Raw genomic sequence first — 15,657 nt, 5'->3', positions numbered from 1 at the left:
TTCTGGAAATGACGAGAGATCAAACTGAATGAGTCGCCAAAGAACTTGAAGTAAATCGACAGATTTGGCATTTCGTGAAATGACCAGTTACATTTCTCTTACCTCCTGGAAAAGATGAGCCCTCGAGACTTCGTCAAGTTTATTTTTGTCGATCACCTTCACTGCAACCTTCTCACCGGTGAAAACGTGTCGTGCCAGCTTCACCACGGCAAAGTGGCCGCGGCCGAGGGTCTCCTCCAGGTCGTAAAGGCCGGCGATCTTGCCATCGTAATTGCTATATCCCACTCTTCGATTCATCTCGTGCCGCTGCAATGCACATTGCAAGTTTTTATACAGTAATGAAAAAGACATTACTTATCTAAAATAGCTACAGGTCCCTCTACTTACGACGTTACGTTCCGAAGCTTCGGTCGTAAATCAAATTGAACGTAAGTCAAATAGCGTTAACATTTCGTATAGATAAAACATTTATTTAAAATAATTATTTTATTACTAAGAACGACTATAGACGTTTACTCAAAAACAAAACAAAATCTTATTGAAAGATTATAATTTTTAATATTTGCTATTATAAAATTAATATTTACCTCACAGATTAAGAAAGTAATTAAAAAACAATTTTTTCTTGAAAATGTAACTCTTAATATATAATATTTAGCATAAATTATCAAATTAATGTGTAATTAATATGAAAATATTAATAAATTTAATTTGGATCATTCATTAACGAACGCTTAATCAATTGCTAATCTACTAATTCGTTTCTAGTTAATGGCATGCCGGTCGTAAATCCAAAATTTCGTAAGTCGAGGTAGTCGTAAATTGAGAGATACTGACTTTATCTATACACACACAAATCGAACCTGACAAACGTAAGAAAGAGAGATATAGATATTTATTTGAAGTCAAACTTTTTCTCATTCTATGGAAGCTACATTGAAAAAAAAATTTTTATATTCAAGTAAATATATTTATTTTAACATTTCCTTAATTTAAATAAATATTAACTAGCATAAAACAATGTATTTTTAAACTTGGGAAATATTTTTTTAAATCATGGAAATGATGTTATGAAATATATTTACTTGAACATAAAAAATTTTTTTGTTCGGTATACTTGTCTTGTAATTTCTACAAATTTGAGCTCGTCGTGACACAGAATTGTATACATTTTGAAAAATTATGGCGCTGTATAATTAAGATAAACGATTCAAAATCGACTACATTATCTGAACGCTTTATTCATACATTTGTGAGTACTACACTTCCTAAATGCGTTTCATCCGTCCCCTTTTAAAACGCTCTTAGTGCTTGCTCGTTACTTGCTCGCAGACGTATGATAATGTTGAATGGACGAATGGTTCGAAATATCGAATTCTGATCGATCGTTCAGAAACGTTCAACAACAGTCGCGTAAGTACGGGCGGGTCGGTCCATTCCGCGCGAGAAAGAGGTCACTATTATTTTTAGCGCTTAGTAGAAGCAATAATTAATCGCTTCGCCATCGAAGGACGTGCGATCGGCAGCAGTGAAAAAAAGAAAGTGTACACTCGGTGGAATGACAAGAGGTGTACTATCGCTTTGGAAAAATACGTATAGCGTGGCAAGCTAATGGACCGAACGCAATGTACGTACGTTTGACGCTAAATATAGTTATCCGATTCAAACTTTTGCTCGTAAGTGAACGAAGTTACGTCGCGTTCAGAATGTATCACAACACAGAGTGCATAGAAATCGTGCATAATCCCCGGGGAATCGATTTTTTCTTTCCACGGTGAATATCGGATTAGAAACTCGAGTAATTGGAGCGCGAAAATCTGTTGTCTATCGATGGTATCGAGGCGCGACTCGGCAGGATCGCTCATTCACTTTCCGAAGGATCGATGATCTTATTTAAAAGAAGAAAAAAGAAAACGGTAAACGCAAGGCTTCGCTTCGCTCGTCCGTCCCACTCTCGATTGTCTAACGCGAAAGTAGCGCTAATGCGAACACGAGGTGAGCAGTACACGATCAAATTTAGCGCTGAATGGGAATAGGAGCCAATGTTGGTGCCGAGGGAACGCATTGTCTTTGGCGGAACGTAGTTGCGAAACGCTACGGTGCACCGCGTCGCGACGCGACGCGTCGAGGCTGCCTTTTGTCGGTGCAGTATCTCGCATTCCGTCCTCCCTCTTCTGCATTGATATTTATTGGATATATGCTGTGCCTTCTGTTTCTTTATTTTTAATATTTTAATAAATAAATATTTTAATGTTTACTCAAGAAACATTAAGGGGTTATTGTACTTTGTTGAATCCGAAAGAAGACCCGTTTTCATATAAAGGATTCTTTTAAGAAAAAAAATTTGCAATTAAAATGCAATTTTTATAAAAATATTTATTAATTTTTGTAGATTATGATAGTATTTTTTAGTACAGACTATCCATGGGTGGTGTATAGATGATGTTAAATTGGGAACTGTAGATTCTTTCTCTTTCAGAGGAATTCATTGACCTGAAACATAAAAACAAAAAATTTTATAAATTTATATGTGGTCGTGCACCGATTGAAGCAGAACTACTATTAAAAATTGAAAATTGACAAAATGCCAGCTTTTCAAAGGTTAAAGCAAGATTAAAATCTTTAAAATAACTTTGAAAAGCCGCTATATTTTTCCAATTTTTAATAATTTTAGTTCAATCAGTGCACAATCTGATATAAATTAAGAAAATTTTTTGTCGTATGTTTCAGGTCAATTAATGGCTCTCAATCATTTCCGCAGAAGAAATTTACAGTTCCCAACATCAATCATTGGATAGTCTGCAATAATAAAAAAATATCATACTCTACATATCTACAAAAATCGATCGATCAATATTTCTGCAAAAGTTATATCTTAATGATGTATATGTCATATCTCAAAGCATTACCAAAAATATAAAAATTTCATATTGTTCTATTATTACGTTTGAGTATCTATGTCAAATTTGAACATGATTCTCTCCTTTAAAAGTTATTTTTTGTTCTTTCGTATTCTTTGTTCTTTTTTATAACATATTGCAAAAAGTATGATTTAAATAGAAAACCGGTTGCCTAAAACCTATCTGTGATCTCTTAAATCGTATCGTCTCCAAAAATATCGAATTTATGAATTAAAATAATTAAAATTATAAGGAATCGTTAACTAATACTTATTTTATTAATAATTTATCGAAAAGCTATCGATGGTCAAATGAAATAGTAAGGATACCGAAATAAAACTGACTTAAATTTATTTTTGTAATTGATGTATTTTTATTCATGTTAATTATTAATGTTATTATCATCTTTTATCAATTTTTCATTAGCATTATTTATTACTGTAAATTTTATAGCGGTATAAGTTAAAAAACTTGATAGAATTTATAAAAATATCAATTTAATTTTTACAATAATTGCAAATATATATATATATATATATACATACAATTAATGTAATAATTCTACAATTATTCTATATTCTAAAAATTAACATCAAATTAACCTGATTTTCTAAAATGCTGATAGCATACATAAAACGAGATGAATCTTGTAAAATTTCTATGTTACTTATTTTTGACTTTACTTTTTATCTTTATCCACTAAATGTTGCTTATATTAAGTAAAATTGTAAAATATTTAAAAGGTATGCTTTAGAAGATCAGATTCAGTTACTCTCCCCGATATAACTTTCTTTTTTTCATTCATTTTCCTCGAAGGGAGATTCTTCCGAGAGAAGAGATAAATTAATAATAACTCTGTCTCTCATTCTTAGTATAGACGTATGGAAATATAATACGACAGCGGGTCGCGAAAAAATCGATCCACGACTTCCACCTACAGCTTCCTTTGGGATCTGCAAAGGAGTTTCTCGCCTCCGTTGCCCGCCGCGCGGAACGCGGCCACGCGCGCGCGGTCCCCGTCCGTCGGGAGCTGCGAATCATTTCCTCGCCGTGCGTGCGTTCTGGATACTCTTAACGAAGATTACGAAGAACGCAAAAATAAACCTTGTCGAGCGAAGCGGCAGTAGGTACCAATAAAGGAGGTGAATCGCTTCGATCGGATTCGCGCACGCACGTCAAAATTTCTTCTCGGAAAACGCTCTATCCGAAGGTCCTCTAGGCCCCCAGGTCTCGACGAAAACAGATCAGATTAATGCCTTAACGATCGAATCATCCGTGCTTGCCGGGCAATTTATAGCAAATGCTGACGCAAGACTGACATTCACTCCGCCGAGGTTTACGGCTTTTATTTCGCGCAAACGCGTCCATTGCCTATGTGACGCGATATAAATAAGACGAGAGTATTCTCTCCCATTCTCACCGGTGTTATTATTATCGGCGAGCGTTCCCTGCACCATCGTTCATTGTTAAGATGATAAATTATCTGGGCAACGTGTTAATCAATTAAGGCTCAAATCAACGCCAAGTCGTCGCGAGTGCCCGTTTACTGACAGATATCAAAAAATTCGTGCCGCAACAGATGTTTTTTTTTTTTTTTTCGCGAAACGAGGTAATGCGTGAGTGATTGAGTGCGCGCTCTTCGGAAGCGGATTCCAATTAAAATAAATCACGGCGCGCGCGCGCGCGCGCGTGGACGTCACGTTCGACGCGTTTGATTCTTTTCGCCGTTACATGGAAAATTAATTGCCGTTACGCAATAAGTGATGCTATTACGGCATTACGGAGTAATGCAATTACCGGCTGCGACCGCACGAAGGTTCCACGTTTTATCCGGACTTACGCGCAGCGCAATTAACAGGCCGTATAGCGCGATTAACAATTTGGTTGACGAGAACGTCATCCTAATTTCGTTTTAAATCCAAAAGCTGTTGGGTACTTTTTGCAACGTGACCTAAATAATAAATGACATTGGAGTTGTCTACATCAGGAAATTCTTAAAATTATCGTTGGCGCAGCACTGAGCGCTTTAGAGGATTACGCTTGTTCTGGGAAAATACAAACGTTTACACAATATGACAAAAATAATAGAAAAACGCCCCACGAAAAGAAAATAAGAAAAACATTGTGAAACAACGCAACGCAAAGCTCGAAATGTTATAAAAATGCAGTACATGCGTGCTAGTCCGCGTGTTTCCACCACTTGCGACGGGGTTACGTTCCGAGACTTTGGTTGTAAATTGAATTGATCGTAAGTCAAACATTTATTTTCGTAAATAAAACAGTATTTATGAAAAATAATAATTTCATTGGGATCCGTATTTAGAAGATGACATTTAAAGATTTTAATTTAGAATATAATATTGGTTATTATAAAATTAATATTTAGCGTAAGCTCAGATTAACTTCAACGAGTGATTAAAAAACTGTTTGTGAGATATAAAGTTATTTTAACGAAATAAATCTTTATTTAAATACGCTAAAATAAAATTTTATTCCTGGTAAGCAAACCAATTAATAAAAAAATAGGATATATCTCACAGAAATGTATATTTTGTCATCATAATCAGATTTTTTTATAACCAATAAATATCGAAGAAAACGTCACAAGTAACCTTTGCTTATTAATATTTCAACTCTTTTTTTCTTAATGTAACATAATATTTAATATTATAAATATTTAATTTGGACCACTGCTTAACGAGTGCTTAATCAATTTCGTTATAAACCTACTAGTTATTTTTTACGTAAGTTTAAAAATTCGCAGCAAATCGAGGTAGTCACAAGTAGAGAAATACTCGTATTCGCAATTAATAAATTAATATTCATGACAATTATTTTCGCTACTTATTTGTATATTAATTTTTCAAATAATCGCATTAAAAGAATCGTCCATAAAATATTATAAATATGAATCGTATGTGAAATTTTTCCTAACATTCTGCGAATCAATAAAGCTTCCGAACAACGGAATATCAATTCTGTATGTTCAGGGCGTTTACCATCGCGGTAATTTTCCACGTGTAAGGAAAACGTAGTCGTCCGGCGAATCATCCTTTATCCATCCGGATCCATCACGTCGCGGCGAATTGAACTTGACATTTAACCGATAACGACGTTCGTCCTCCACTATCAAGATCTACCTGTGCGCGAGCACGTCCGCGATGTCAGCCTGACCTGCTTTTACCGCACGTGTCCGTGTAATAATGAGATGCATGAGCGTCAGTTACACGTAATAAGTTTACGACTGGTCGGGGCCAATACCTGAAACGCACTTTATACGAGTCGCGAATTGTCGGGGGACTCCGAATAATCGACGACATCGTGGATTTTTATTCCAACGCGAGTCTCTCCTTAAAAAGTGTGAAAGTCTCTCGCTATCGGTTCGATTAAACGGCAAGCAAATTATCCCGATGGCTGTGAGGGCTGATAATAAAGTAAATATTATTCGCGATATCGCTCTTTTAACGTCGGAGTAATATATTGAGGCCGAGGCTCCTTAATTTCGAGAAATAACGTGCACGGAGAGAGCAATTTTACCGTACTATCTAAAAATTCAGTTAGATATGGATCAGAAAATAACTTTACGTTGGACTATCCAAATAATTATGTAAAACGTTTGAGCACGATGTTACTGCTGCAAAAAGCAATTTTGACACTCTAGCAATCAGCTTAAACGTCCAATATAAATTTGTTTAATGGTTCAACGTAACCATTTTCAGATCTGTATTTCAGCAAAATTATTCTATCCGTATAAATTTATTGCTTCGTGCAAAGAAGAGCGCGAGGGAAGATCTTTCAGGGAGATTTTCTACTGATTTTCTCGCAAACGTACGAGGACGATAGATTCCACCGAACGGGAACTTCGCGCTTAGAAAGTATAATCCGTTTCGATGAGCGTAACGCGTGTGGACCCGCATTTGAAATTTAGATCGCGCCACGCGTTCTCTTCTCTAGACCGCATTTCCCGGATGCAGTGGCAAGCGGAGCGTCGTACTTTCTGAACACTTTCGTATTCGCGCGGACGCGGAAGTCGCAAATTAACGGACGGGGGCACATCGTGCACGTGCACCGCAACAACGTTGGAGATCTCTCCGAGATCCGAGACAAGGAGATGCAAGCGGTTCGAAATAATCTCTATGCCGCGCCGCGATTTGCAATAACCGGTAGAGAGGAGAGATTGACAGGCGTGTCGGTGGAATTCGATGTTACAGAAAGGTCGACAACGTGCCAGCGCGGCCAACGACTGTTGACTGACCACTATCCCGGGAAATCGAGTCTCGATACACCTGTGTGTCGATGTGTATTACTCACGAATACGCGAACGGAACTGCGCTCACTAATACGCCGTTACAACCCTTGCACTTCTCTCTTGTGCTCAATAAATCAATTAATCTGTCCGATGAAGCGTGCTTCTTGTGAAAAGTCTACTATCTATTGGAAAACGTGACATTTAAAACACCGTCGCATAATCCCACCTTATTTTTATATACGCATAGATAAGATTAACGATATTCAAATTACTTAACGAGATAGGCTATTAAAGCGATAATCGCTTTAAATGTGTATTTAATTTTTACGTATCTGTGTTAGTAAAAGAATAATTCTGCAGGTATTCTCATTACGCTGGTTGCATTTAAAAAAATTGCATTAAAAATGTATGAATCATATTTTAAATTTACCAAAAATATAAAAATTGCATAGAATACTCTTAGTATTACATTTGAGTATCTGTGTAAAATTGGAGCACAATTCACTTATTGGTTTAAAAGTTATTTAATTTTTTGTTTACTCTTGATTTTTATGTAAAATTGCGTTTTGCAGTATTTATTTGTAAATTTGATGGGAAAGTGGCATTACCAATTAAATTAAAAATTTTACGTATACTGAACTATAATAAATATTCGTGCAAAAATTCATTTAGCTTCACTCACTCGTTTAAAAGTTATTTATGTAAAACTGCAGCAAAATATGGTAATTTTTGCTGCAAAAACCATTGTAAATCAAATTTTTCATGTCAGGGCCAAAATTCGGACGTTGGCAACCAAAATTTTTTTGTTGTTAACTAGAAAAAAAGAAGTAAACTTAGAGAAACCTTCAGTTTTTAAATTTTGTTAACTTTTAGCTCGTATTATGTAGCCGAAACATCCTTGAATTAATATAAGATCTTTTTGTCAATTTTTATTATAAAATATACTAGGCCTGCAACCGGTTTGCACTTTTCGACCAATTTTGCTTATTGTTATAGCATCTACACTATTACTTTTACCATCATGTTATAAATTTATAAGCACATTACACTTTAAAGTAGAATACGTATGTTAATTGTATGTGTATGTATTGCACATGTATGTGTGTGTACATTTAAATATTTTAAATTTAACACCAATAGATTTCTATATCACCCTTGAAGTATTATTGTCGATCAGTTTTTTTTTTAGTGATTTCCTCCGTAAGTCTATTCCATTAAAATTGCCAAAGTCTATTTGAATTTTGTTGTTTTAAGGGATGAAATGTCAACATTAATTTTTGGTGAATTTACTCGTACCAACGAGGATAAGCTTGAGCGTTTTTTTGTCTCCGCGCGCAATCTAGATTCTGTGACCATAAGCAAAATCGGTTGAAAAGTATCAACCAGCTGCAGATCTAGGATGTACAATAGATATTTATAATACTAGAAATATAATAGTACAAAAGGCGAAGTACGCCAACAGAAAACGCTCAAAAAGTTTCGTAGAATTTATCTATGTATATTCCTCCGCTTTAAATATAGTACATAATATATACAGCATACTTCGCCTTTTATACTATTGTGTTTCTAGTATTGCATTTCTAGTACTATAAATTTTGTAATACAAATTATAACAGCAAGATATGCGCCTTATAAATTTAATGCAATTTTTTGTTTCAAATTTGTCTTTTACCAGCGTAAATGTAAGAGATTATACATAAATCAAGACTTGCGTAAAGAGATTGCTGACACTCATAAATGCCATTAGGAAACATACGCAATATAAAAATGATTCTGCAAATAATAAGTGGATGAATTTGTGTCTCGAAATAATATTGGACTTGAAAATATATCAAATGCGCCGAGTGCACTCAAAAAACACCGGATCGTCCATTAAGGAAATGTAAATTACGTTGATGGATTAAATTTCGTCGAGAGATCTTCAGAAGGAGCTTCTATATAACGCTTTAATACTGCTTCTGGTATAATGTAGAGCCAGAGTCTCATGTATATCTGTTACACAGAGAGTGGCCATTTCCGAAATGATCATTCGAACATCGGTCCCAATTACCTCATCCGGGGGAAAAGATAAACTCCCTCGAGACCTGACCTTAACGCTCTCAGGATATCCTGAGGAGGGGAAATAGAAAAGCAGCGGGAGAGGTGTTATTCAGTGCTTGGGTAATATCTATCAGGTGCGAGTCAGAGAAGCAAAGGCGGTCGCAAATTATCGGCGAAGGGGCTTGGGCTACAGTTTCGCCCTCGCACATTCTCCACCTACGTGGCCGCTAAATAAACATCCTGATTTATACAAGACATACATTCTTATCTCAAACTTACTTGGAAATTTCATCTCGAGGAAGAAGGTCGAGTTTTCTCAAGGAATCTGTTCTAGTTAGACTCGAAAGTTCTCAGAACGTACAACTATGAACAATCAAGACGAAATATTTCTCAAAGACTGCCCGAAGCACAATTGGTTTAGGGAACGATACGTGCGTTCACAAAAAAAAAAACCAGAAAAAGAGAAAAAAGAAGAATAAAAGGAGGTCTCTCGGATTGCGAAACAGTCGGATGGGTATCTCTTACTATACGGCGCGTTTCGTTTTCCCGGTAAAATCGCTTTCCTTGCGCAACCAAAAGTACGGCGGCGCACGCGTTGGCGGCGGCCGTAACGGTAATTGATGCACAGGGATTCGCGATCGAAGCGACGATAATATGGACCCGTGACGGTAATGCGTAACGTAAACGTAGCGCAGGCACGTAACAGGTAGTGCTCGCGTACCGTTATCGGGATTCCGTGCGCGCCGCGAAGAAATACACGACGATATCCTGAGGGGCGCGACTAATCCGCGCCTGCCGCCGCCAGTGGGAACAGCGACGGCGTTCATCCTCGCGAGGATGATAATTACGGCCGATTAGAGCGTTTGCATTGCCGCGTGTGAAGTAACTGTGCGAACAGTCACGAACAAAGAAGAAATTAATTGTGTTTTTGGCCTTGGAAAAGTGTGGAAAAACATCGCGGCTGTTTTCCTTTTGCCTTTTGAAAAGAACTATATACTGTTCCATATTATTATAGTCATAGATTATTATCAGGATTGAGTAAGTTAATATATATTTTAACTCCTAAAAATTGAAGTTAATAGCTTGTAAAATTAATGTAGTTACGTTAAAAGTTACAGGAGCAAAAGAACTCGATTAAAAATTACATTAAAATTAAATTAGTTTAAATCAAATTAAAGTTAATTTTTGAAAAGCATTATTCGTATTAAATTAGAAATTCGTAATTTTTTAAATTAACTTACACAAAACAATTGATATAATATAGATCATAAAATTTTTAATATTTTATTTGTAAATTAAATTTATACGAAATAACAAAGAAATATCATTTTTTTATGTAAAAATTCTTTCTGATATAATTTTTTTCTTTTACATAGCTAAATTTTTAACTTGGAAAAAAGGTTAATGAATTAAAATTTGTGTCTCAAAAATAAGTAGTTAAATGTATAAATTAAATAATTTTAAATTAACCAAGTTAAATTAAAAAAAAAAATTATTAACTTTATTTTATTTAACTTTCAACTTTTTACTAGTTACTATTCCACCCCGATTGTTATACAAAGTTTTACGCAATTTATAATTTACGACAGAATTAAAAAAGAAACCATCGAATAATCTATACATATTTTTAAGTTCAATTATGGTTCGTATAATACAATAATTTTTTCTCATTTATAATTATATTCATAACTCGATGTATAAAATTACGAATACAATTCTGTATTAAATTCTGCTGCAAATTGTAGACCGAGTAAAGCGGACTTGAGGAATGTATCGACACCGCGGTGAAAAATGTACTGTGAGAAAGTTAGAAGTGTCACGGAGAAGATCCAATTACGAACGTCAAGGATCCAATCAAACTTTCGCCAAGGAAGAAATCATCGAAGATCACACTTCTAAAGCCTGACGGAAGTTACGAAATGCATTCTGCTCGTTCGTACGTATCGCTGACAGTTTCGCAAGTTTAATCCGCATTCGCATTGATATCGTCGATGAACATGTATTGACAATGTCAGATGATATCAGTAAATAGAGTTGCAGAAAGGCAGTATCGATAAGCTATCGGCAATATGGAAATCTCACGTGCAGATTTCATCGGAACGATACTCTCAAGCGCATCTGTACGCGCGGATTTAGCGTCGTGTCCGACAAGAAAAAACGAACGAGATAAAAAGGACGGTACGTTGCGATTCGCACGATGGAAATGTCAATGATGTTTATGCAAGATATACCATTCTTAAGGAGTTATATAGAACTCTAGCGAATCGAAAAATAGCATATTATGTAAAGTATTACGTAAAACTTTTCATTTAAAAGATAAATATACGAAGTATCTGTAAGCCCCCATCATCCCCTATACTGCGGAAACGATGCAAAATTATGCAAAACTGAAAAATATAGAAGAATAAGAACAGACTTTATAAATACTCCATGTATCTTTTTTTTAAGTATAACAAAATAAAAAAATTTTTCGAAAAACGCAATTTTTAAATTCAAATGTGTGTAGTTTCACGAAAAAAATTCCCTCTATCATCCGAATGATAAATGCAAGAAAAACAAAATGTGTTTAGCTTTTAATTTCAAATTATTGATTTTTTTCATATTTATTTTAATTTTGTATCTGTTTTAAATAAAATAAAAATATATTTTTTCAGGACAGAAACACATTATCTGTCTCTTTAAATAAGAGTTTCAGATGGTGTTAAAAAATATCCTATTTCTTGATTTGTCAAAATTCTATAACTCTTTAAATTTATATTAGACTGTGCATTGAAGAATGAAGATTGCAAATTGGTAATTAGGGCATCAAACGTATCAAAACGAAACATATTAAAATTAAACTTATTTAATTAATCAAATTTTAATTTGTGTGTGTGTGTGTGTGTGTGTGTGTAATTCGCAATCCTTAATCTCCAATCTGATATCGGTTTTAGTTCCTTGCTTGCTTGAAGAAATTTCTCTTTGGTTACTTTACTGACGGCAGAGGTGAGACGTTCATATTTTTTCCACGTTTCTCTCTCTCTCTCGTTTCTCCTTTCGAAATGCAACCAAGACGCAGACAAGTGTCATTTCTACACAGGTTCTACAGCACAAGCTGGCACGGATTACTTTGACGCGACCGGATCTGTGTAATTTGAGATAATGCACTCGACAAGCGGATTGATCTCTACTTCCGAACGTCGTTGCGCCAGTCGTTTCCCTCACATAAACACCGTTGGCCGCCTGGTAGTAAGCAACAATAGTGCACGTGCGATCGGAAGAAAGTATAAGTGAAAATAATCTAGTTTTCACAGGAATAAAGTTTTCTCGAACTTGTCTCGAACGATGAAAAACGATGATAAAGAAGAAAATGTTAATTTTCTTTTAAAATTTAAATAAATTTATTATCTGTTAAAAACGTTATTTGATATTTGTTAAAAATAACGTTATCCAAATATGTTGTAAATTATTTAGATATGCGTTTGATAATAAAAAGTGTAAGATCCAATTAATTGTCATTGATATTACAACATGAAACTAACACTGATAGAATTATCACCGAGAAATTTTTTTATCCAATAATAATACCAAGAATTACATTATTAGCGCTATAATAAGAACGGTTTGCTGAAGGATCTAAAAATTTAATTGGATACAGATTTGAAAATAACTTTATTAGGCCATCAAAATAATTATATTAAACTCTCAAATTGAATTGTTAGAATGTCAAGGTTTTTCGCAGCCTTACTCAGCATTCTTGAACGTCCATTACAATTATTTTGATGGACCAATAAAATTATTTTCAGATCTGTATCTAGCTAAATATTTCAACAAAATTCGTTCTTCCCGTGAATATTTTCTCATTTATATTTAATCATTTTATGTTAATATACCTTCAGACAAATTACTCTATAATAATTTAGTAAGCAAATTGTACATGTGATACATGTATTATATATTGAGAGCTCTTCAAATATTCATTGAGTATTTCCTTCACGTTCCTGAAATGCCAAAAGTCTTGATATTTCCATATCTTAGCTTAAATACAGATGACAATACACATGAATGGGAACAGAATATTTCAAGAATGTCATATACAATGTCCCACTTCTACTTCCTATCCTTTCAACCTCTAAATATATTTCTTGGATATTCTTCTTTTTGAGTAGGATGAAAAATTAAGCTCAAAGATAAATTCTAATTTTTCTTTAACTGATCGCATCACTTAATAGAGTTTTTCAGTTTAAACAAACAAATAAAGTTTCAAAGATACAAACAATGAAATGTAATTTAATTTCATGCATATCTGGGTTATCAAAATTTTAATCTAAAAATTTACTATTGAAAGTAAAAATGCAAGTATTTTATTATCTCTATATTGGAAGAGAAATGATGCTTTTTAAATTTTGCTAAAGAAAAATCGATACGCAGAGAATTAGTCAGTGTCTCAGAAAAAAAAATACATTAAAGAAGGAAAATCTCTTAAGAAACCACTTAAGAAGCCAAATAAAGTAAATATCTGAAAAGCCAGATGGCTCAAACAGAATTAGCGGTCAGAAACGACTTCGTCGAACTTTTTTTCCCCCCAAGTGCCTCAGGGTCGACGTAAAGGAATGTTAAGCAGTTCATGTTGGAAATGACAGACTGTTTCGAATCCTGTGGGTAAGATCTGAAAAATATTTCCGTTTTATTGCGTTTGTACCGCGACGAGAGAATTTCTATACGCGGGCGGTAACAGCAAACTTTTTGTCGTACGCGGTCAATTATATAATGCTTAATTATTTTTAGCCTGAAATTTCCTAACCCAATCCGACACTTTGCTTTTGAACTCATTGTCTGTAGGGTGAAACGACTTTCCATTAAAAGTAATACACAACACTTGTTGGTAAAGACCCATTTCGCAGAAACTTCGTAAATACCTCATCGAAACTTATGAAAATACGCAAGCATTACATAATCTTTTAGTGAACTTTCTTCAGACAAGTTTCGTCAATATAATATAATAAACGAGAAGAAGTATCGAGCGGTTAATAAATTAAAAATAAATCCAAATTTATTCATTTTCTTTAGCCTTCCTAAAATATCGCGAAATCCTAACATAGTTTCTTAAGCTAATTGTAAGTTAAGTTAAGAGACATTTAGTTTTAAGCTCGAGACATCTCCAAAAGCATAAACTTATTGTTCCCGAGTTACATAAACTAATTATATACAACCGGCCAAACATCGTAAAACAAAACAATAAAAAGAGAGGCAAACTTTGCACCGTACGACCAAAATACTCGAGGTGATACGTATGTACGTTCATGCTATCGTTCATGTATCGATAATCGTAGGTCACATTAATTTCTTTACGCGCGCGACATTCGCGGAGAAGAGATAAAGTACCATTTCCGCGTCGATCATTTTTCTCACACTTACGATATCGGATATCATTCATTGTAAAATACAAATTATTGCACAAATTCTCACGACGAGAGAAAATATGAAAATCTACATCGGGTCACGCACGCACAGTTCACAGTGTGTGTTTTCGCGATCCGAAACATCGTATCTAATTTTAATTAATTTTAATTAATCGAACATCAATTATTCTAATACGTCCGTATCATTTATACTCGATATTATAGCGGTAAGCTTTTACATACAATAATATTCGCTATTACATATTCAGAATTGCTGCGTACTACTTTTGCGGCTTCGTTCAAGTTGTAATTTCTGCTGCCAAACCTGGTATAATTAATGTTTCGCCCATTCAATTTTATTGAACCGGTCAAGAGCCAGATGTTAATTTGGGTGAAAGAATGTAATCGGCGAAACACTTTCACACAAAATGTATCGCAATTTATAAGGGTGGGAGGAGTGCTCGGTATAAAATCCAAATCTGTTTATTATTGTTCTTTGATCCTAATAAAATTCATTTCAATTTGTATGAAAGGCGAAATCTACGATTTATTTATTCATAAGCAAAATGCATGATCAACAATGATTTATTATTGGAATAGCTCTAACTATTATTATTATTATTACATAAAGCATAATTTATTTCCAGTGATGAATATTTTAGTAAAAATCCCTTTTTACCAGCTTTATTACGGCGATATTGCATAACATCCCGGGCAGCGAAATTATGAAATATTCATATCAGCATTATTTCGCAAATTTAATACGATACAGAATTACATTGCTGGCTCCTTGTCTACTCGGGAATAAATCACTCGTAACTGGAGCGTGTCGTTCAATTTTTCCTATCGCGTGATCGCGATAACGATTTGTGACGCGCGCGATTCCGAAAAAGAGAGCCTCGCTAACTGATCCGACGATAACTGATCCGACGATCGCGGAAGTATCGAGTTCCAGCAGAACGATAATCGATTAGTTTACAAAGAAACTTATTGTTTCACCTCGCAATGTATACAATAAAGAGCTGTGTAGCAGAATATTCGAAGAGAAGGAGAGAAGGAGACAGACAGACGAGAGAGAGAGAGAGAG

The 15,657-nt window shown here is 34.6% G+C and overlaps 1 protein-coding gene across 3 annotated transcripts in view; it reads right to left on the bottom strand.

Moving 5' to 3' along the window:
• LOC105196994 (serine/threonine-protein kinase par-1) overlaps nt 1–15,657 on the bottom strand; it is a 29,279-nt gene that overhangs the window by 9,602 nt on the left and 4,020 nt on the right. For 2 of the 3 annotated variants that reach the window (XM_026136119.2, XM_026136122.2), the window contains exons 1-2: nt 5,900–7,592; nt 103–306 (exon numbers count right to left, since the gene is read on the bottom strand). In XM_026136119.2, coding sequence (XP_025991904.2) covers nt 103–306; nt 5,900–5,902 — 207 coding nt within the window. In that variant the 5' untranslated portion in view covers nt 5,903–7,592. Of the gene's footprint in view, nt 1–102; nt 307–5,899; nt 7,593–15,657 lie in introns of those variants that run through there. The other variant, XM_011163184.3, reaches the window with a different exon arrangement.

The sequence above is a fragment of the Solenopsis invicta genome, chromosome 8 (assembly GCF_016802725.1).
Source record: "Solenopsis invicta isolate M01_SB chromosome 8, UNIL_Sinv_3.0, whole genome shotgun sequence".
Taxonomy (NCBI): domain Eukaryota; kingdom Metazoa; phylum Arthropoda; class Insecta; order Hymenoptera; family Formicidae; genus Solenopsis; species Solenopsis invicta.
Note: the sequence above shows the minus strand (reverse complement) of the source record. Positions and strands in the feature narration are given on the sequence as shown.